This window comes from Eublepharis macularius, chromosome 12 (genome assembly GCF_028583425.1).
Source record: "Eublepharis macularius isolate TG4126 chromosome 12, MPM_Emac_v1.0, whole genome shotgun sequence".
Taxonomy (NCBI): Eukaryota; Metazoa; Chordata; class Lepidosauria; order Squamata; family Eublepharidae; genus Eublepharis; species Eublepharis macularius.
In genome coordinates, this window is record NC_072801.1 from 79,898,399 (window position 1) to 79,918,901 (window position 20,503).

At 56.3% G+C, this 20,503-nt stretch overlaps 2 protein-coding genes across 8 annotated transcripts in view; one reads left to right on the top strand and one right to left on the bottom strand.

The window, feature by feature from the left end:
• Positions 1–2,772: 2,772 nt before the first annotated feature.
• GNB2 (G protein subunit beta 2) lies at positions 2,773–10,458 on the top strand. Of its 3 annotated transcripts, none has more exons than XM_054995183.1 (10): positions 2,773–2,944; positions 6,972–7,086; positions 7,410–7,448; positions 7,556–7,662; positions 8,195–8,258; positions 8,340–8,502; positions 8,600–8,666; positions 8,782–8,983; positions 9,191–9,407; positions 9,744–10,458. In XM_054995183.1, exons 2-10 carry the CDS (start codon positions 7,030–7,032, stop codon positions 9,848–9,850), a joined length of 1,023 nt encoding a protein of 340 aa, XP_054851158.1. In that variant the 5' UTR covers positions 2,773–2,944; positions 6,972–7,029; the 3' UTR covers positions 9,851–10,458. The 3 variants fall into 3 exon arrangements, with proteins under 3 accessions (XP_054851158.1, XP_054851159.1, XP_054851160.1); XM_054995184.1 differs by having other exon boundaries at positions 6,975–7,086; XM_054995185.1 differs by lacking the exon at positions 2,773–2,944 and adding an exon at positions 3,883–4,014.
• A 946-nt stretch (positions 10,459–11,404) lies between these two features.
• The window catches only part of GIGYF1 (GRB10 interacting GYF protein 1), a 29,159-nt gene continuing 20,060 nt past the window's right edge, over positions 11,405–20,503 (bottom strand). For 4 of the 5 annotated variants that reach the window (XM_054995101.1, XM_054995100.1, XM_054995099.1 and 1 more), the window contains exons 20-28: positions 19,937–20,019; positions 19,738–19,833; positions 19,466–19,588; positions 19,179–19,340; positions 17,954–18,129; positions 17,707–17,864; positions 17,251–17,417; positions 16,686–16,827; positions 11,405–16,516 (exon numbers count right to left, since the gene is read on the bottom strand). In XM_054995101.1, the coding sequence (XP_054851076.1) occupies positions 16,464–16,516; positions 16,686–16,827; positions 17,251–17,417; positions 17,707–17,864; positions 17,954–18,129; positions 19,179–19,340; positions 19,466–19,588; positions 19,738–19,833; positions 19,937–20,019 (1,160 nt within the window). In that variant the 3' untranslated portion in view covers positions 11,405–16,463. The remainder of the gene's footprint in view (positions 16,517–16,685; positions 16,828–17,250; positions 17,418–17,706; positions 17,865–17,953; positions 18,130–19,178; positions 19,341–19,465; positions 19,589–19,737; positions 19,834–19,936; positions 20,020–20,503) is intronic. The other variant, XR_008598013.1, reaches the window with a different exon arrangement.

Here is a 20,503-nt window from a genome sequence, read left to right on the forward strand (position 1 = left end):
TGCTTTCAGATCCCCAAATGGTGGGGAAATAGGGGAGGTGGGAGCAAAGCTCAGAGCCCCAGGAATCAGTCCCAAGGTCTGCTGGCTTGGCTAACTTCTGCGTCTGGAAGGTGCAAAACTACCTTTTTTTAAAAAAGTCCACACCTTTACCTTTGGGCATGCGCAGAGTGCATCGCCTTCACAGCCAGCCTCTGTACGCCCGGGGCGTCAAGGTGGGCTTCACATTAGAAAGTCGATCCAGGCTTCAACCTCAACGTGTCCCTTTAGGAAACCATCAGTGGCTGCACATTGTCGAGCTGTTACCAATTCCAGTGCCCAAGTGGATTCGATGGGGAGGCTGCCCAACCATCACTGTTACTTCTCAATGGAAACAAATCAGAAATGCCAGTAAACAAATTCTGAATATTTAAAGAGGCCGCTTTTTCACAGTTCCTTTCTGGGTGCTGGTCTTTCCCCTCTCTGTCAATTCTTCTAGTTTTTAAAACAAACCTCCAAGTCCCTGCATTTCATAAAGACCTGACCTAAGCTTGACCTAAGTTTTGCTACAGACAGGTAGTCAGCAAAGATAGGGCATCAGCCCAGGGGGTGCTAAAAGCCACAGCTATGGGCTTCCCAAGGGTGGGCCTGGCTACACTCCACTGCACTGAAGCCAGGGCTCTGCCTTTCTGTGGGCAGTAACACGGGGGCATTTCCCCACCCTCATCCTTTTGGGTCTCAATCTCTCCACAGGCCCAAGAGCAGCTTTTCACCTCCCGTTCATAGAGGACAGGATGGCTGTGGGGCCAACTGCACCCACTGTGGGCAGGATGTGCACCACTATATATTCTGTGCAGCACCTGGCATGACAAACCCTGGAAGCGATGGGCAGGCTTCTCCTAGACCTCTAGGCCCCGCTGTTGCTAGGCAACTGGGCTCCAGGTGATGGAGAGGCCACCTTCAACACGCTGCAGCCAAAGTCGGTTCCAGGGAAACCAGTGTTGCCCAACTCCGATCCACCCATTTAGCACTGGAGTCCGGGGTGGGGGGAGTAGACAGGGCCAGAAACGTCTGTTCCAGAATTGTGTGTTTGTGGGGCCGGGGATGAGAAGCAGCCTCCCCATATTTATTTTCAGATTTGCATCCACAGACATGCACCCCACGTCCACAAGCCAGGAAAGGAAATCCACCCTCTCAGCCCCTCTTTGATGGCCTTTATTCCAAATCAAACGCAGCCAGGATCACATTTAAGACCATCAGAAGAGCCTGCCGTACCAGACCAGTGGCCCATCTGATCCAGCACTTTGTCTCGCACAGCGGCCGACAAACAGGATATAAGAGGCCGAAGCCTTCCAGCACTAGGATTTGGAGGCAGCCTGCCTCTGATGGTGGAGCAGTAGGCTGGGAGTCCAGGGGCACCTCAGAGACCAACAAGACTTTCAGGGTATGAGCTTTTGAGAGTCAAAGCTCCCTTCTTCAGCTTAGTCAGTTTCAGGTGGGTAGCCATGCTGGAAGAAGAGCAAGATTCTGGTCCAGTAGCTCCTTGGACCAACCCTAAGGTGCTACTAGGCCTGAATCTTATTCTGGAGGTTCGACTCTCAAGGGTTTATCTTGTTGGCCTCTCAGGTGTCACTGGACTCAAATCCTGCTGTTCTACTGCAGACCAGCATGGCTACCTACCTAAACTATCTGACTGCAGAGGTTGCCTTTAGTCCCCATGGCTAGTAACCACAGACAGACCTTTCCTTGTCCATGAATCTGTCTTTGAAGCAGTCTGTGCCTGTGGCCACCGCTGCTTCTACTGGCTGTGAATTCCACACCCCTCCTTGTGGAGGGAAGTTTTCTTTTTCTCTCTCCTGAATCTACGGCCTATCAACTTAATGGGCTACCCCCGAGAGCTAGCATTAGGGAAGAAGAAAAAGGCCCCCTCTCTTCCCCAGGCATAATTCCATAACCCCCAATTAGAGTGTAGGGTGTGAAGCACCTTTTATCCTCACAGCCTCCCTGGGAGGTAGGTGTGGCAGGCAGAGGACACCTGGCCGAAGCCTGGTCTCCCCAGGAGACTCAGCCTCCACTCTGCCCGCCCCCCACCCTGGGTGTGGATGGGATTGGTAACTCCAGCTTCAGAAATTCCTGGAGATTTGGGGACAGAGCCTGGGGAGGGAACTCAGCTGGGTATAATGCCACAGAGCCCACCCTCCAAGGTGTCCTTCTCTCCAGGGGAATGGATCTCTGTCGCCTGGAGATCAGTTGCAATTCCGGGAGATCTCCAGCCACTACCCGGAGGTTGGGAACCCTGGTGCTGAGACAGCCGGCTTCCCAGCCGAAGCCCCTCCCCCCCGATTTCTCATGCAGCCGCTTTACACTGCTGGAGGAAGGGGAGGGGGAGCTCAGCCTCCCTCCTGGGGTTGCCAGCCTGCAGCGATCGGCTCTCCCGGGGGCAATGGCGGCGTCAGAGGGGCGTCCACGGCCCCGCTTCCCCGGTGAGCTCCCTTTTCCCTCCAAATTCAGCCTTCCCCAGACACCTCCCGGAAATCTCCCGGAATGTCCCAGACTGGAGTTGGCAACCTTGCCCCGGCCCCTCTCTCCCCACCCCTGCCGGTGGTCTCTTCCAGCGGGGGGTTTGACCCCCCCCCCCGGCCGCAGCTGCTGCCACTGTCGCCTGGCGAGCTTTGGCCTCTCCTGCTCCCCCCGCCGAGCGCCGTGGTCTCTCCCGCCCCCTCCCTCCCTGGGAAGTGGCTTCGCCCGCGGCCGGCTCTGGGCGCGGCCGGCGGGCTCCGAGGCGGGGCGCATCACCGCGGCCGGGCGGGGCGGGATCGCTCCGCGCACCGCGAGTCGAGTCCCGGCCGCCGCCGCCGCCGCCGCGCCCAGCAGAGGAAGAGCGCGCCGATCCCTCCGCCTCCAGCGCGGCGGCAACGAGTCCCACCCCCACCCTCCCCGGCGGCGGCGGCGGCGGCGCTCTCAGCAGGTAGGTGGGGGGCTCCAGCCGCAGGGACCCCGCTCCGCCCCTCCGCGGCCTGCAGGCTCCTGGGCGCCACCTCCGCCGGGACCCCGGGAGCGCCCGCCGCCGCCGCCGCCCCGTCCACGGTCAGCCCTCCGGGGGCGCAGGACGCCCGGCTCCCGGCTGCGGCGGGCAGCGCTGGCCTCGGTCCGGCGTGCTAGCCGGGCCCCCCCCGCGCCCCCCCCCCCCTCCAGCCGCCCGGCCGGCCTGGCTCTCGGCGCCCCGCCGTCCCCCGGCATGGAGGCGGGCTCCCGGGCTGAGCGGGAGGGCAGCGCGGCGGGCGAGCCCCCTGCCCGGGGCGCCACTCGCGCCTGCAGGGCCTGTGCCAGGAAGGCCCCGCGGGGAGGCGCCCTGCTGCCCACCCAGCAGCCCCGCGCCCGAGGCTTCGGGGAAAGGCTCCGCAGGCCTGCGGCCCCGCTGACTTCCCGAGCAGCCCGGAGGCCTCGCCTGGCGCCCGGCCAGTGTGCAGCCCCCCCCCCCCCGGCCCGGGGCTGCGGGGCCAGGCACGGAGGCTGCTTGTTGCCTGTGCCCGGCTGCCGCCCCACGAGCTGGACCCCGGGGCGCCCTGGCCTGCCGCGGCGGGGAGGTTCGGCGCAGGGCCGTGGGGGCCCCCCTCGTCGCTCCTCCTTTTGCTTGAGGGGGGAGCGGCGCTTTCTGGCTCATCGCGAAACGGGGCGCGGGGGGGGGGGGCTCTTCATGGTTTTCAGTCCAGATGAAAGAGAAGCTGGGGGCTGGGTGGGGCGGGAGGTCGAGGTCCCTCGGTTGCTTTTCACAGTGGGGGCGGGGGGAACTGGCCTCTGACACCCCACCGGCCGCGGTTTGGAGAGGGGCCTTTTCGGTACCTGTTGGTTCCTTTACTTGTACCCCGCCTTTCTCCCCACAGCGCCCCCATTTTACCCTCACAACAGCCCTGCGAGGGTGTAACTGGCCCCAGATCACCCTGTGAGCTTCCAGGGCCAAGCAGGGATTCAAAGAGCCCGAGTCGAACGCTAACCACTATGCAACACTGGCGCTCAGTCCCTTAGCTGGGTTTGGAGGTAGGGTACAGACCACCCTTGTAGGAGGTGCTGGGTGGGCTTGGGGGTCTTCTGTGTACCTTCTAAGTGTGGGGCAGTGTTCTGGCGATTTTTGGTTCTGCCCCCTGGCCGGGCTTTCCAGTTTCCCCGGAGGCTGGAGTGAGGCCCAGCCAGATGTATTGAGGTGGTGGTCTGCTGTGAGGTTCCTGTTGCCAGTCAGGAGAACCTCCCAGCCGTTGGCTGTATTGACTCACACTATGTAATCTGCCTGAGTCTCCGTGAGAAAGGCGGGCTATAAATAATGCATAAATAAGTATAAATAAAAACATAACTCGCACCAATTCGATGTGTGCGGAAATCCTTTTGGAACAGAGGGGGTGATCCATGCATGGTGTGGGGTGCCATAGATACTGGTGGTGGCAGGAGGACCGGAAGAGAAACCTTTGCTATAAAAATGAGTGAATTCCCGGTCCTTGTGACTGAGACAGACCCAGGAATTTGCAGGCTGCTTCTAGGTTGACATGGGATTTTGGAGTTTCTCACATTCCCAAATGTAGTAGCAGAAAATCCTGTTCCCCTCTATGATGCTAGCAACTGGGGTAAACTGGAATGCCCTGGAACTCGGGGCTGGGAGCCAGCTGAACTGGCGCCTCGACTCCGTGGATTCCCTTGCGCTCCGCTGGGCTCAGCTTGCTCCCCTGCTGTTTGGCCATCCCAGGCCCCCCTGGCTCCCCCCAAGGGTGGGTATCTTCCCCAGGCTTCCCATGCAGGCCTTGTGGGTGAAATTGGGAGGGGTGTGTGCGTGTGGAGTTGTGTTACTGGAAGCAGCCACTACACAATCCAGGCCTGAATTCCGGTTCGAGTCTGCGGGAGGGTGTCGCTCTCCATCGCTGTGCTGGCTTCTGTCATGTCCGGGTCCAGCCCCCTCTTGTTCCACTGCAGGGAGGGGTCTGATAAAACAGGGCTTAGAAACAGGAAGCAGGCCGTGCCACAGCAGGCCTGCGGAGCGTGAAAGGCTGGAGAGGATCTGGGAGGCCCGTAGGTTCCTGCTCTCCCCGCCTCCCCCCTCGGGGCAGCTTTGTTTCTGGAGCCTGAAGAACCCAGGAGTCCCGGCTCCTCTTGCTTTAGCCCGTGCCATGCCACTCCAGGGTCAAAATGCCGGCTTCTCTACTCTTGCCCCTGAGTGTTGCTGCCCCATCAGCCCCCCCCATAATTGCCTTGTTTACTCTTGAGGAGATTTGTCTTTGCTTAATGCACTTTTTCTAATGAAGCAAATGGGATTAGGGATTATGGCTGGGGGGGGGGCTTTTCTGTGCATTGAGCTCCTTTTGCTCAGCTGCTGCTGGGAAATAAACTCCTCTTAAAAATTCAAGCCAGTGCGCCCCCCCCCCCCCCGTTTTCTCCCCAGTTCCTTTGTTGGAAAGGGACCCACGGCTTCAGGTGTGCGGGGGGGGGGCAGCTTTTCCTCCCCTTCAACCCAAATCTTTTTGGGGTTTGGATTTTTCCCATCCTGTTGCCAAGGCAACCACCGCTAGTTTGTAGAGGTGGTGGTGGTGAGAGTGAGTGTGGCCTGTTGCCTTGGCAACACTTTAATAAAATCCCATCCGCTTTTTGACTTCTCCTCCTGGCAAGAGGTTCGAGAGGCAGAAGGAAGCCGGTCGCCCTCAGCTCCTTGATGTGGCCAGGGGCACGGAAAGGCTTCACCTCTGCCGTAAACTCACCAGGCATAAATTCTGCACCCACCCACCTCATTTGCAATATGCTGGTCTACTTTACAAGACCGTTGTGAGGATTGCTGAGAGATCATGTGGGTAAACGCTTTGAAGTGTTGCAGAAATATGAAACAGTATTCCCCCCCCCCATTCATGTCCATATGGGCAGGAGCTTGTAGGGTTCATAGGTCAAGAGCGTCCTCATAATGTGGTCAAAGATCCAGAGGAGTTAGCCGTGTTAGTCTGTAGTAGCGAAATCAAAAAGAGTCCAGTAGCACCTTTAAGACTAACCAATTTTATTGTAGCATAAGCTTTCGAGAATCACAGTTCTCTTCATCAGAACTGTGATTCTCGAAAGCTTGTGCTACAATAAAATTGGTTAGTCTTAAAGGTGCTACTGGACTCTCTTTGATTTCTCATTATGTGGAGTGTTCTTGCAATTAAAGTGGTTAAAGGGGCTCCCCACATGTTTGTGGGGGAGGTGGTATTGCTGTGCTACTTTGGTAAATTGAGGGGGGAGACGGGACTTGTGGCTAGGAGGCGGGGGGGGGGGGAATATGTAGTGTGGGTGTGTGTGGCTTCTTGGGGCCCCATTCCCATCTCCAGACTCTCCCTCCCGCATCAACAAAGGCAGAAAAGAATCGTGATCTTTATTAGTTCTGGCCTCTGTGTGGGTATTTTACATCTTTCTACAGGAGGAAGGGATGTGGAAATGGCCATGTCAGGCCATGGACCACTGCCCCGCCCTATGCTGAGATTAAGCCAGGCATTCCGCTTGTCCCTTTCTTCAAAGGTTAGGGACTAGAAGCTCGCTTTAATTTAAACCCCATGTGGGCTTTGCCCCGTTCCTGTTCTGATCTCTGCACTGTTGTGTGGGTTGGGCACCCTGTGCCTGCCAGGGCAGCTCATTTTGAGAGTCTTCGCTTTGGCCTCCGAAGGTGTAAAACCTCTCTGGGCTTTGGAGATTCATCTGCCCTGTGTCTCATCCCTTCCCCTTTTGTAAAATGGACTGGGCATTACATGCCATTGTGGACTGGAACGATGTTGGACACGGCAAAGAAAACAGCTGGGTAAAACTTGGATGGAGGTGGGGCAGAGCTGAGAGCCAGGTCTCCTGGGCGCTTGAGAGGGCAAAACGGCCAGAGGATGGGCATTCTGTTTTGAAGGGCTGCAGGCCAGTGCCAGAGCTGTGGCTTCTGTCCTTTCTGGTGTGGACGGAAAAGAGCCACGGTGCGAGTGTCATTCTCTGTCCTTTTCTCCCCCAAGCAGGATTGTGGCCAGCTCAGTGGGGCTGCAGGCCAAGCCCCCTGCGCCAACATCCGCCATGAGCGAGCTGGAGCAGTTGAGGCAGGAGGTGGAGCAGCTCCGGAACCAGATTAGGGTGAGCAGAACGGCATTTGGGGTCTGGGGAAGCACAGCCCAGAGAACGGCAGCTTGATTCTGCTGCATCTTTTTGGGAGGAAGCATATTTCTAGGCTTCCTTGCTGCAGAAGAGGAAGCTTACACTTTAAACAGTGGGGGGGGGGAGCAGCGTTGATATGTGGGTCCTGCTGTGCACCCCTCCAAGTCTCTTAATGGGTCCAGGATTCTGGCTTCCCCGGGAGTGGGGGCTGGGTGAGCCAACCTCAGCATGCTGCCAGCCCGCAGCCCTGGATGCTGCTGGATGTGCATAACAGGGCTGACATTCGTCTTCTCCTCCCGCAGGACGCCAGGAAAGCATGTGGCGATTCCACATTGACCCAGGTGAGTCAAGGGAAGGGGCTTTGGGATGCTGACCCCGGGGCGGGGGCTTCTTCTGTCTTCTCCTGTGGAGATGGTAACCTTTGTCCCATGCTCCTTTTCCCTCCAAGATCACAGCTGGCCTCGATCCAGTTGGCCGGATCCAGATGCGGACGAGGCGCACATTGCGTGGCCACCTGGCAAAAATCTACGCCATGCACTGGGGGACAGACTCCAGGTGCGGAGTGTGGCGGGCCCTCCAGTGTGGGAGCTGGAAGAATGACAGTTTGGGGTGGGGGGGGGGCTGTAAGCTGAACTGGACAACGCTGGAGGTCACTCGAACATTGGAAGCTGCTTTATAAAGAGTTGGGCTGTTTGGTGGTGACCCCTCCGCCTGGCAGTCTCTCTCCAGGGTGCCAGGCAAAGAAAGTCCCCCGCCCCAAGCCTGTTAACCTGAGATCCTTGAATGGGAGGTGATCCCGGGACCTTCCACATGCAGCACTTGAGCAAAGGCCTTCTTCCATAAAGAACTACCCTGTGTTCTTCGACTGGCCGTGGCTCTCCAGCGTCTTAGGCTGAGAAAGGCCTATTGGTGCAGCTCAGGTGTTCTCATCCGAGCAGGTGCCCCTGAACCTGAACCTGGGACTGCTTGCATGCAAAGCAGGTGCTCTAGTGCTGAGCTGCAGCGCCTTCCCTGCAGCTTAGACTCTTAGCTGAGCAGTCGCCCGCCCAGCCTAGATCCTGACTTCCTTTGCGGTGTGTCCCTATAGGCTGCTTGTGAGTGCCTCCCAAGATGGGAAGTTGATCATCTGGGACAGCTACACCACAAATAAGGTAAGAGGAGATGGGCCGCCTTGGCTGATCTGGAGAAAGCGGGCAGTGGCGCTGGGGCTGACCCATTTTCTCTCTCCATAGGTCCATGCTATCCCACTGAGGTCATCTTGGGTGATGACTTGTGCCTACGCTCCATCTGGAAATTACGTGGCTTGTGGGGGCCTTGACAACATCTGCTCCATCTACAGCCTCAAAACCCGGGAGGGGAATGTCCGTGTCAGTCGGGAATTACCAGGACACACGGGTGAGGGGTCGTCCCTTCCCTCAAAAACAGCCTTTTCAAGGGGGAAGGGGGAGACCCAGCAGCTCTTCCCTGAACAGCAATTCCTTCTCCTCTAAAGGGTACCTCTCCTGTTGCCGGTTCCTTAATGACAACCAGATCATCACTAGCTCTGGGGACACCACATGGTAAGTTAATATTCTGAGCGGGGGGGGGGGGGAGAAGCTGCCTGATGCCGTGAAAGGGGGTGCCTTGTGGTGGGGGCTGCTGATTGCTTCCTTTTGCTTCCCCCCCCCTCGCCAGTGCCCTGTGGGACATTGAGACAGGCCAGCAGACCACAGCATTCACAGGCCACAGCGGTGATGTCATGTCCTTGTCCCTGTCCCCTGACATGCGCACTTTTGTCTCGGGCGCCTGCGATGCCTCCATCAAGCTGTGGGACATCCGAGACAGCATGTGTCGGCAGACGTTCACTGGGCACGAGTCGGATATCAATGCCGTCTGTGTGAGTGTGGGGCGGGGGGTGGGTGGGTGCAGTTCTGCTGTTCAGAAGAGGGGAGTGGGCTGTGGGGAGGGAAGGGAGAGCCTGGTGCGCCAAGCCGTGCAGGGTGTTTATTGGGGCCAGAGTGGTCAGCATGAGGGCCAGGGGACTTGGGCTTCCGAGACTGGCTGGGGTCAGTGATGCTTCCTCTTCTCCCCCTCCCCCCCCCAGTTTTTCCCCAACGGAAATGCATTTACGACAGGCTCAGACGATGCCACCTGCCGCCTCTTTGACCTGCGCGCTGACCAGGAGCTCATGATGTACTCCCATGACAACATCATCTGCGGCATCACCTCAGTAGCCTTCTCCCGGAGTGGCCGCCTGCTGCTGGCTGGTTACGACGACTTCAATTGCAACATCTGGGACTCCATGAAGGGCGATCGTGCGGGTGAGCCATCTTGTCCCCTTCCCAGCCCTCCTTGATCCCTGGCTCTGCTCGGGGGTCAACACCGACCCACGAGAGCTGCCCCGTTTCCACTGCTGGTGATGGCTCTAGGCAGTTCCTTCTTTGCTGCAGTGTATGTGCAGAAGCACGGCAGTCTCCATCCATGAAGACGGGCAAACCTGAAGCTGTCAGTGGGGGGCGGCTTGGAGGGCTCCTCGACTTTGTCCGTTAGGGCCGTGAGCCAGGATGGCAGCAGGGAGCATCCTTTGGTCGCTGTGCTTTTCCAACTGGGAAGCAAAGTGCTGGGCTGCCTTCACCTTGTGCCTCCTTTCCTCTTAGGGGTCCTGGCGGGCCACGACAACCGGGTCAGCTGCCTAGGTGTGACAGATGACGGCATGGCTGTAGCGACTGGCTCTTGGGACAGCTTCTTGAAAGTGTGGAACTGATCCTCCTTGCGGGGGGGGGGGGAGTGGGGCGGCCCCAGGAGGCCGCCTTGTGTTCCCACCATGCAGCCTCTGTGCTCCCTGCTGCGGGAGGGGGGCTGTGGCCTTGGCTCTTCTACCACTCATCCCAACATTTTTGGTTTAAAAAAATGCCCCGACCAACCAGCTTCTCTCTCTCTGGAAGCAGGATTATAGGAGAGGGTGCCTTTGGCAGAGCCCTGTCTCAAGACAGAGAGGAAGAGGAGGGCAGGGGGCTCTGGCAGGGAGGGAAGATTGGAACACTTTCCACTCTCGGCACATTCCAGCCCCGGTCCCTTCACGAGAAGATGCTTTAAGCCCCCCCCCCCCCCGCCTCCAGTCACTGAGCAGGGGGAGGGGAATTGCTTGTTGGGGGGGGAGAAAAGGGGGGTGGGTGGGGGATGTAAAACCTTTGGTGTGCCAACATGTCCCTTCCCCTGCTGTGGTGCTTTGGGACTTCATGGCAGCAGCTGAGGCGGGTGCCGTTTTTCTGGCCCTGCCCCTGTCTTTTCCCAGTCCGCCAGAGGCGTTGTAGCTGGCACCCCAGCTCTGGCAGGTCTGTGTGTAAACCTGTAAAGAACAGAAACGAAGAACCCGTGGTGTTGTGTTTTCTGTGGGGGGTGGGGTGGGGGGGGGGGGAGACGCACCTCTCACTGACCAAGGGGCAGGGGCTCCCTTTGCGTGCACAGCCTTTCCTCTTAGCAGCAGAGCAGATGAGCTGTGGCCCCACCCCAAGCCACAGTCACCGCCCGGAAGCTTGAGCTTGCAACATCCAGATGGTGAGACTCCCTGGAATGGGGGAGGGGAGCGAGAGGAGCGTGCGGAAGGGAGCGTGCGCCACAGGGTGGGGGCACAGGCTCGGCGGCTACCGGCCGTCTCTACCGAGTCGACTGGGGAGGGCGCGCCCTTCGTCTTGCCCATAAAAGAACTCAGTCACCCCTTGCTCCTCCCCCTTCATGCCCCATAGGAGGGAACGAGGGCCCTGACTGGAGCGACCCAGACCTGTGGTTTGAAGGTAGCGTGTTTAATTTGCACCAAGTGGGGTGAAGAGAGCAACCACTAAAGGCTACCCTGGCCCCCAACTCCTCCTCCAGCTGTCCGAACTAGTAGCAAAGAGGGACTGCCAAAATGAAACCCTTGAAAGTGGGGGGGGGGGCCCCCGCTGGCAGTCTCCTGCACCCTTCCATGTAACCCCTTCTATTCCAGGGGGAGGTCTTCCTCAAGACCACCTGTTCCAGTGAGGAAGCGATAGGAAGCATTCAAATTCTGTTTTTCACTGCAGGGTTGGTTTGGGTTAAAGCCACCAGATTCACTCCTAGGCTGCCCCTGGAGAACACACCTGCGGCAGGGCTGTGGCACCCAAGATAACTGCAATAGAAAATCTACCTAACCCGCCCCCCCCCCCACACACACACTTGGGAAGAGGCAGCGCAGGTGGAAGAGTTCTTGGCCTCTGGGGTGTCCCACATACTCCCCCCCCCCCTTTGAAGGGGCTAGGATCTCTTCCCAAATCCATGAAAAAAAGGCAAGACAGTCCCATAACCATCTAATCTTTTATTTCCTTGCAAACTTGCACAGTGAAACTATGGGGACTATTTACAAGATGCATGTGAGAAAGAAAGAATACAGCCAGGCGAGGGTGGTAGTGGGGAGATTTGGCATCTTACACCTAGGGATATACATATGCCATACTGAAAGCCAAGTGACTCTTACATATTTTGGAGAACAGGCAAGCAAAGGAGGGTGCAGTATATACAGGAGGGTCAACCCTGCCCCTGAAGGTGCCGGATCAGAACTGCAAAAGTCCTGTCCCCCCACCTGAGGCACGGGGGAAACAGCCACCCACGGTCCAGTTCCAAAGACGGCGTGCCACTCCAAAAGCAGGCCGCTGTGGTTCCGGTGGCTCAAGCACTGCCTCGCTCTTCCCAGGGAGTCCTACAGGCAGCCTATACACTATCCTGGAGAGGGGGGAGCTTGTGCCCCCTCTGTTGAAGTCCGTGGAGGGCAGCAGAGCCGTCTTAACACATTCAGCGGCCTGGAGGCTGGGAGAAGCACTCTGGCCCGAGCCCCACACCTGCTCATTTGCACCAGGAAAAGGTGAAGTCTGTAAACAAGTTTCCACTCTCAGGAGGAGCCAGGAGTAAAAGTTCTCTGCTGCTTCCGTGCCTCCCCATCACAGTTTCTTGTAATACTCAAGGGAAGGGTGTCTTGCCTCTGTGCGGACAGCGACAGCAGGGGGAGGTAGATGCGCTTCTAGCCCCCACTTGGCGGAGGATGGCTAGAAGTTGAGAATCGAGCAGAGTCCTCACCAGGGAGGGAGATCCCCTTCCAACGCAGGAGGCGGCGAGCCTCCTCGACTCCTGCGGCCCCTGCCAAGCAGCACGCGCACACGGCCCAGGTTGCAGCCGCTGTTCCAAGTTCAACCCACAGAACCTTCCTTCCACGCTGACAGAACTGTTGCAACTTAATACACACCAGCAGGCGCCCCCCCCCACAAAACGCAGTGTGCCCCACAGCAAATGATAAACTGCCTTCCAGAGACTTCCCTCCAACACTGAACATACCCACACCCACCGCCTTCCAAAGCATCTCTTGCAATGGTGATTGAAAAGGATGCCCCGCCCTCAGAGACTCCGCCCCCACTCTGAAGCGATATGGGTACAATTTAAGGCATCAGGAAAATCTAAGAACAAAATCCACAAAACAGCCACTAGTTTGGAAACACGCAAGAGAGCAGGAAGGGAAGCCGCCCATCGCCTGCCAGAGGCCTCTGCACGCTACAGGAGTGGGGAGACGCTGAGATTTCCCCCCACACCAGTAAAGAGAGATTTCTACGAAAGTGATAAATATCAAGCCTCACACACAACTGCTGCATAGCATTTAATTGTCCTCCTTCACTTAAGATTTTGTAGCTGTTCCTAACTAAATTCCCTTTGAACACACAGAACTCACCCTTTCTTCTGGCAACTGGAAAGCACAGAATTGGGGTGGGGGGGGAATCACACCCCTTCCTCCTTGCCAAGAAAGGCTGAGCCTGGCCTCATTTTACATTCATTGTCACATTCCAAATGGGTGCAACGAAGAAAAACAAAATTAAAACATTCCTGCCCCAAACCCCTCCCCATGCAAAGTTGCCCTACAGGAGGAGGAACTGGCATCAGAAGTGATAAAGGGGGGGGGTTGCACCACCTGTCTAAAAGATCACTGAAATGGCTCTGCTGCCAGGGAAGTTCTCTTCCTCCCACCCCCTGCCACCTTCATACGGGACGGGATGGATTCTGTCTGCATCCCCAGAGAGATGAGCCCAGTGCTACCCTCCCTGCATCAACCCCCCACCAGTCCCCCCACCAGGGCAGCTGCAATTCAAAGTCTGTCCAGCCTCTTCATGAGCTACAGCAAATTCCCACTGAAACTTGGTTATTTTTTCCTTATTGCTAGGCATTTAAAAATAATACTGGAAAAAAACACATTAAAGATCTTTCCCACAACATCCCTCCCCCTGGAATTTTTTAAAATAAAAAACTGATAAGGCAAACTTTGAACACACAGAAAGTCCCCCCCCCGCCCCCCATCCTGTATGTGGGAGAAATCATGAAGAGACTGGAGGGTGGGGAGAGACATGACACACAAGGGAGATTTATAAAAACAAAACAAACAAACCACCACCCAACAGCACACAGACTGAAAAGGAGCCTTCAAGAGCTGCCGGAGGGGGGGGGGGGCTGCCTCCACCTGGTTACAGCCCCCCCCCACCTCGGCCCCCTGATTTGTAGGCAAAGGACTGCGGAGTCACTGGAAAGACAGCTCTCTTGTGTAAACTTTGCCCGTACCTTGATAAAGTCTTAAAGATTATTTCAGTTCACATCCCCCTCCCCCGAGGTTTCGGTGCAAACCCAAAAGAAAAAAATTAAGAAAAAATATGGCAGAAGGGTGGGGGGAGCAACCCCCCAGCCCTTTTCACAACCAAAGCACGTGACTGATAGAGGGTTCAATGTAAAAATGCAGCCCTTGGATAGAAGCAGGCCGGGAAGCAGGTTTCCCAAATACATTCTTGAGGCAATGTCCGAGGGGGATCAAAGCACCCCACCCCAGTCTCCAAGGTGGCAGCTCCTCCGTCGCCCTCTCCCGGGAAGCCTCTATGCAGAACACACAGGGGGCCTCCAAAGCAGGCAGGCCCTCCCCACCCACCGCCCGTCAGAAGGCACCAGCAGAGGCTCCCAGGCCATCTGCAGCACAAAGGCAGGGAATCCCCTCTGGCACCGGGCGGGGCTGCTGGAGCCTCAGACCGACCAATACTGACCCCCAGGAAAAGGAACCGCAGGAAGCCGGAGACCCCCCCAAAGAGGCCAGGCAGCCAGCCGGCCTTCCGACATGGAGGGGGGGAGACCCCCCCCATTCCCTTCAAGGCCTCATCCTGCCTCTTAACAAAGTAACTATTAAAACATCACAGTATTAATTACAAAGACTATCAAAATTATATAAAAAATATCACGGCCCCACAAGCCTTCATGCTGAAGTCTGTGGTCTTCTATAACTGGACATAAAAAAAAAAATCCACACACGGCGAGCACTCTTCACCAGTTTGGTCGTTAACGTAAAATGGTTGTAAGGTGGGTTTTTTTTGCTCAAGAGCTGCACTGATGGGAGGCTTCTTCTATCAGCTTGAAGGGGACGGGGTGGGCCATGGCGCCAGCTGCTTCCGAGTCCGTTCTGCAGCCAAACGTTCTCACGTGGCCTTCATAGCAAACTAAAGGGGCCGACGGAGCAGGATCCCTTGTTGTCCTCAGATGCTCAGGGAGGGATACTAATCCTGAGGAGGGCAGAGGGACCTTCCTCCACCACCTTCAACATGGGAGGAAGGAACAGGAAGGAGCCAACACTCAACTCTTCGTGGCCTGGTTTCGCCTCACTTCTGGCCAACTTCATACACTTTGGGGGGAGGGGTGACTGACTTCCAATGATAGACAGAACCCCCCAAACAGATTTAAGAGTACCCTGTGCAACTCCCCCCCCCCCCACATATGACTCAGTACGGATTGTAAACAAAAAAACAAAAGAAACAGTTTCCTTGTGAACAATAAAAACCTAATTCAAGCAAAATCATCGTAAGGTTATCTGTAAAGATCTTCTATATACACACCCACATATACACAAAAGCATACATGGAACATCTCCCCCAAATGAGGAGGGGAGGTGTTACGATAAAAAAGCCCAGAGCCCCAGTACAGACCAAAGACAATTAACGGCTTCCTTATTTTTTTTAAAAAAAAGCCACCCCGCATGCACGCATGCGCACACACCACCAACCCAACCACATGGCCCCCTGGCCTGGCCGCGCTTGCCACTCCTTGCAAGAGATGCCCCAGTGGGGGTCGGGGGAGAGGAGCAAGAGCATTGGCTCCTGAGCGAAACCATCGCCCGCGTCTGATACATTCAATTCTGCTTCGAGTGCACAGCTAGTGCCTACCAAGGACCTGCAAGGCCGCAGCAGGCTGTCTTCCCCCTCGGAAACACTTTCAGTACAATTTGATTCTCATCTGTATCCAGATAACAAAAAAAAAAAGGGGGGGGGGGAGGAAAAGAGGCAATAAACAGTTACAACACACAGCTTATCAAAAGTGCATCTCATACGCAGACAAAATATTTGCTGAAGACACAACTTCAAAAACATTAAGCTATATGTGGGGTGGTGGTTAACAAACCTGGTAGCCAAATGACGACCTTGTGGGAGTGGCTATAATAAGGGGCGGAGCTTTGCAAGGTTCCCGGAAGAAGCTGCCAAGAGGAATCTGGGATCGGCCCGTGAGCCACCCGCTTCATCGTTAGTGTAAATTCTCTTTTTTGTAGATGATTTTTTTTGTTAGACAAATAGAAACATCCAGACGGGCAAAAAAAACAAAACGAAAAATCACCAAAAACATAGAAGAAAACGAGGGTAGGCATTTTTGTGCAATTTTTTTTAAAAAAGAAAAAAAAGTCTCATATAAAATGGCCTCTTTGTAAGAGAAAATATACTGTGCGGGGCTAGAGTCTCTGAACAGTATTTACACCCATGTAGGTATATATTTATCCAAAGAAGAAAAGAAAAAAGTTCTTTTTTGTAAGTGCATTTCTTCAAGTTTTTTTTTGTCTTATAAATCTTTTTTATATCAAGCCTTTGTGAAATTGCCATTCACATTTTAAACTTATCCCCATGTGAAAAATAAGTGTTTTCTTTTAAAGAGAAACTTTTTTTTGCAGGTTTTCATGTTTTTTTAAAAAAAAATCTTTCAGAATCTCAAAAAAAATTTCTTTTCTTGAATCTGTAACAAGTCACTGTAAAAAAAACGTTTTGATAAAGTGCATGGCAGAAAAGGTTTGTTTGTTCATTAAGGTGCTTTGTAAGGAAAGAAGTGCTAAACATCCTCCTTGTCCATCCAACTGACCCTCGTCGCCACTGACCACTCCACCTCCTGCCTCTGCCCAGAGGGCAACGGAGGGCGCCGGACCCTCTCCCCGGCAGTGCACTTTCACCTCAAACTGAAACCGGTGAAATCAAGGCAGCAATGGCAGAGAGGAGACACCGAGAGAGGGGTTCCTATTGCTGAGGGGGGGGGGGTCAGTAGTCCTCCACTGGTTCCAGTTCACTCGCGGAGCCATGAAGGGCATAGCCTGGAGAGGAAGATGGGGCACATCAGTCACGGGGCCACCCCCCTCCACTGCCCAGGACCCCCTTCCTTCCCACCCACATCCGTTTGTGCGGCTGTCCCCTGCTAAGCCCCAGCTCACCCCCAAAGGGGGGGGGTGGCCTTCCTGCTCCTCTTGCCCCCCTTCCTCTTACCCAGGATGCTGGGGTCCGCATGGAGCATCATCGGGCGCCTCTTGATCTTTGCGGCTTGGCTGTTCTCGAACGATGGCGTCTTGGGATGATGGTTGGACTGGAATACGGACTGCAGGCTGCTGGAGCTGAGCCAGGGGGCGTCCTGGGGGAGGAGCAGGAAACAGAACCAGCTGCATGACAAGGGCAGGGCAGGGCAGGGCAGCCCCTTGGCCCAGCCAGCCACTGGCGTGAATTCAGTGGGCTGCCTCCAGAGGGAGGAGGAGAGGAAGACTGCATGCTGGGAGGGCTGTGGTTGTGAGAAAAGCATGCAGAGCAGCTACGAAGCCCACCTGGGCTGCCTGTTACCGGAGAGCACTCCGTCTAGAAGCCACAGGCGACGACGCTGCTTAGAGGTCAGGGAAGAACTCCCCACTGCTAGGAGGTGGGACTGGGAATGTCAACCGAGTAAAGAGAGAAGGAATGGACCAGATTTTGGAAGGGGGGCGGGGGGGAGGCATGAGAGTCTCAAAACGAGTCCTCCTCCAACAAGAGGAAGCACAGCCCCCAGGCGCCCCCACCCACCCACCTGCTGCTGCTGCTGGCGTTGCTGATTGGCTCTCTGCTTGGCACGGCGCTCCAGGAACTGCTTAGCGAACTCTTTGGCTTCCACTGTGTCCCCCAGGTAGGAGCGGATGCAGTCGTGGACATCATAGGGGGACTCCACCTCCTTCAGGAACGCCACCACGGTGGGCACTACAGCAGAAAGACACGACACCTCAGCCCCTGCTGTCCCTCCCTGCAACGGCCAGAGAACAGGGAACACCCACAGGCCCTTGGGGGTGGGGCGGGGTTCCTTGGAAAGGTCGACATGCCAAGAGTTTCACTGACTGGTAGAATACGGCTTCTGATCATCAGACCCCATCTTTCCATCACTTGTCCCCACCCTTCCCCCATCCCAGTTTTTAAGTGCCATTTCGTTGAGCAATCTGGCTTCCTTCTGCCCCTTCTCCCACCTCCCAGGGGTCCGACTCGCGGACCATACCGTCAAGGCTGCTAGAGGTATTGAGGGCATGGAGCATCTGTTCACACCACTGAGTGAAGCCATCCTGGGGTTTGTGGATTCCCTGAAGCAGCTTCAAGAGCTTCTCCTCCTCGTCTGTTTTCTTCCTGCTCTGCCGACAGGAGGCGCTGTACGTGTCCCTGAGCCAGAGAGAGAAGAAAGGAGTGGGCCAAGGTACCGTGTGGTGCTCCGCTCAATAGCCCTCCCTGCCTCAGCCCTACATACTCACCCCAGAGAAGGGCTGCTGCGGCTGTTCTTTAAGCCAAGGCTCCGGGAGAGGGGGCCAGGGTTCTTCATGCTCTCCTCCCAGAGGCTGATGGAACTGCTCTTCTCATGCCCGCCCCACAGCGGGCTTGAGTCCACCCCCCACTGAGAGGGGAGGCTGGTCAGGCTGTGGCCGCCATGCTGTCAAGAGAGAGATGGGGCGTCTGCAAGGGCTGCAGCCTCTAGGCCAAGCTCCCCCTGCCCGATGTGAACAGGGCAACCAAATTCTCCACCAACCCCTTCCATTCAGTTGGCAACCTGAGAGCAGCAGGGAGTCACTGTGCCTTTCCAGCAACAGGTCCAAGAGAATGCCTACTTCTGCTGCAGCTGCACAAGTGAGAAAGGGAGCCAAGCTCCTCTCAGGGTGAAACAGGAGGCAGCTGGCAGAAGGAGTGTGTGTGTGGGGGGGTGCCTCACCTCTCTATGGGCAACACCCAAGAAAGCTTAAGTTTTAGGGTGAGAGGCAGGTGATGATCTGGCAACTCTGCCGGGACCTATCAGTTGCCTCCACCCCACAACCATGGTCCAAGGCATGTTCCCATGAGCACCGTGCCTTGGGACAGGGGGGGGGGGGCCTTACACGAGCAGGACATTCCCAAGAGGCACTGTGCTTTTCTCAGATGGGCTCACTTCACCCCAAAAGCTGGACCACTGCAGCTCCAGTGCAGCCGCTTCCACGCAGCGTTGCCTGCCTGCCTCCCTGACACAGAAGAAGGGGCTTCCTGTGCCTTGGTGACATCTAAGGCAGGCTCAGCTGCCCCTGAAGGGTCTGAAACTGCAGCTGGAGCCAGAACGTTCCTGCCGAAGAGCTGGTCGGCCAACTTCCCCCGGAGGGGGCCACCTTTAACTCCTACACTGCTGGTTATGGGTGCTGGCCCAACGAAAAATGCTGCTTTAAGCCCTGACTGACTGAAATAATCTCCCTCTGCGAGTGAGCCATGCCAGCCCCCAAACCACCAACGGAAGCCCTTCCCTGGGTACCCCCCGCCCCACTCACAGAGGCAAGGAGGATCACCCCAGTGAGAAGGCCCCCAAGAGATGAGGAGGCGGGAGAGAGAGGAGCAGTAGGGGCGTGTGTGTGAAATGAGCGATGCACACGCCCTAGACCAGCCCACCCTTATGGCTGGTCCAAGACCCTCGAGAGGCCAGGCCAGGCCAGGCCAGAAGTGGGGCTGGAGGGGTCCACTCACAGCTCTCTGCTGGGCCCGCTGCTGCTTCTGCATGTGCCGCTCAGTCTCCTGCTGCAGTTCCAGCAAAGCCTTCATGGAGACGTTCTGTTTGGCCAAACCCCCCCAGAGCGGGTGTGAATTCTGCTGCTGCAGCAACTTCAGCAAAAGCTCCTGCTGACGGCACTAGAGGGCGACAGTGAGAACAGACTTGAGGCCAGGGGGTCAAGCCCTCCCCCCTCCTCTGGCAAACACTGCTCCCCCCCCTCCCCAAGTCTGGACAGGCCCCGTGATCGGTGTGACTGGTTCACCTCTTCCCGTAGCTCCCGACACGCCCGGGCATCTCCCAGCTTCTGAATATCAGCGATGCTGAAACTATTCTGGGTGGAGGAGCTGTTCACTGACTGCTGGCCCCAGGATGAGGAAGACGGCAGCTAGAGAAAGAAGAAAAGATCAGCACATAGTGCAGGTGGGAAGGTGCAAAGGAACCTGGCTGGGCCTGGAAAGAGGGTCGGTGGCAGCTTCCCCAAAGCAGCCCTGCTAAGGGAGACCACAGCCCCCTCACCCTCCTGCTGCCCCTTGCCTGCTTCCGCCTGAACAGCTCCTCTTCCTCGCGGCGCCGTTTGCGCTCGTCTTCATCCCGCTTTGCTCTGAGTTCAGCACCTCTCCGCTCTTGTAGCTGGGGGGGGGGGAGAGAGAGCACAGCTGGTTGGCCAAGCACAGAAAGGGCAGAGGAACCACTGCCTCCTTCCACCCCAGCCCTCCTTGGTCCCACCACTCACTTTATGCTGCAGTTGAAGTTGTTCTAAGATTGGACCCTGAGTTGAAGAACTAATGGGAATATCCCATAAGCTGGCTTCACCACCTGCAGGCAAATGGAGGAGCTTTTAACCATGCTCAAGGGGGCTGGAGACCCCAAAAGAAGACCATGCTTGGATTGCACCACCTAAGAGGGCATGGCCATGTGCATGCTTGCAATGGGAGAGAAGTCCAATCTGTGCCTTGGACTGGGCTACAGAAATAGCTCAGCTACCTGGAAACGACCCTCTGCTGGAGAACACCAAAGTCAAAGGCCGGCAAGCAGTGGCCAGCCAAACAGGCACTGGAAAACCAGCCCCAAGCACAAGGATGAATCCTGCATAACCCCAAAGCTGCTTCTAGCTCTCTGAACACAGAAGAAGAGCAGACCCCAGGAAAAAGATCCGCCCAACGTCCTGACTGGCAATTCTTGCAGCTTCACAAAAAGCCTGGAGAGGTCCTCATACTAATTTTATACAGGGATGAGAGATTATCTGAAACCAAAAATGTAATCAAAGGGCTCTGCTGCTAATGCCCAGATTCAACTCTCT

Coding starts and splice junctions, on each gene's coding strand:
- GNB2 (XM_054995183.1), top strand. CDS start 7,030: ATGAGCGAGCTGGAGCAGTTGAGGCAGGAGGTGGAGCAGCTCCGGAAC. Junction 7,087..7,409: donor AGCTCCGGAACCAGATTAGG/GTGAGCAGAACG, acceptor CTCCTCCCGCAG/GACGCCAGGAAAGCATGTGG. Junction 7,663..8,194: donor CACTGGGGGACAGACTCCAG/GTGCGGAGTGTG, acceptor GTGTCCCTATAG/GCTGCTTGTGAGTGCCTCCC.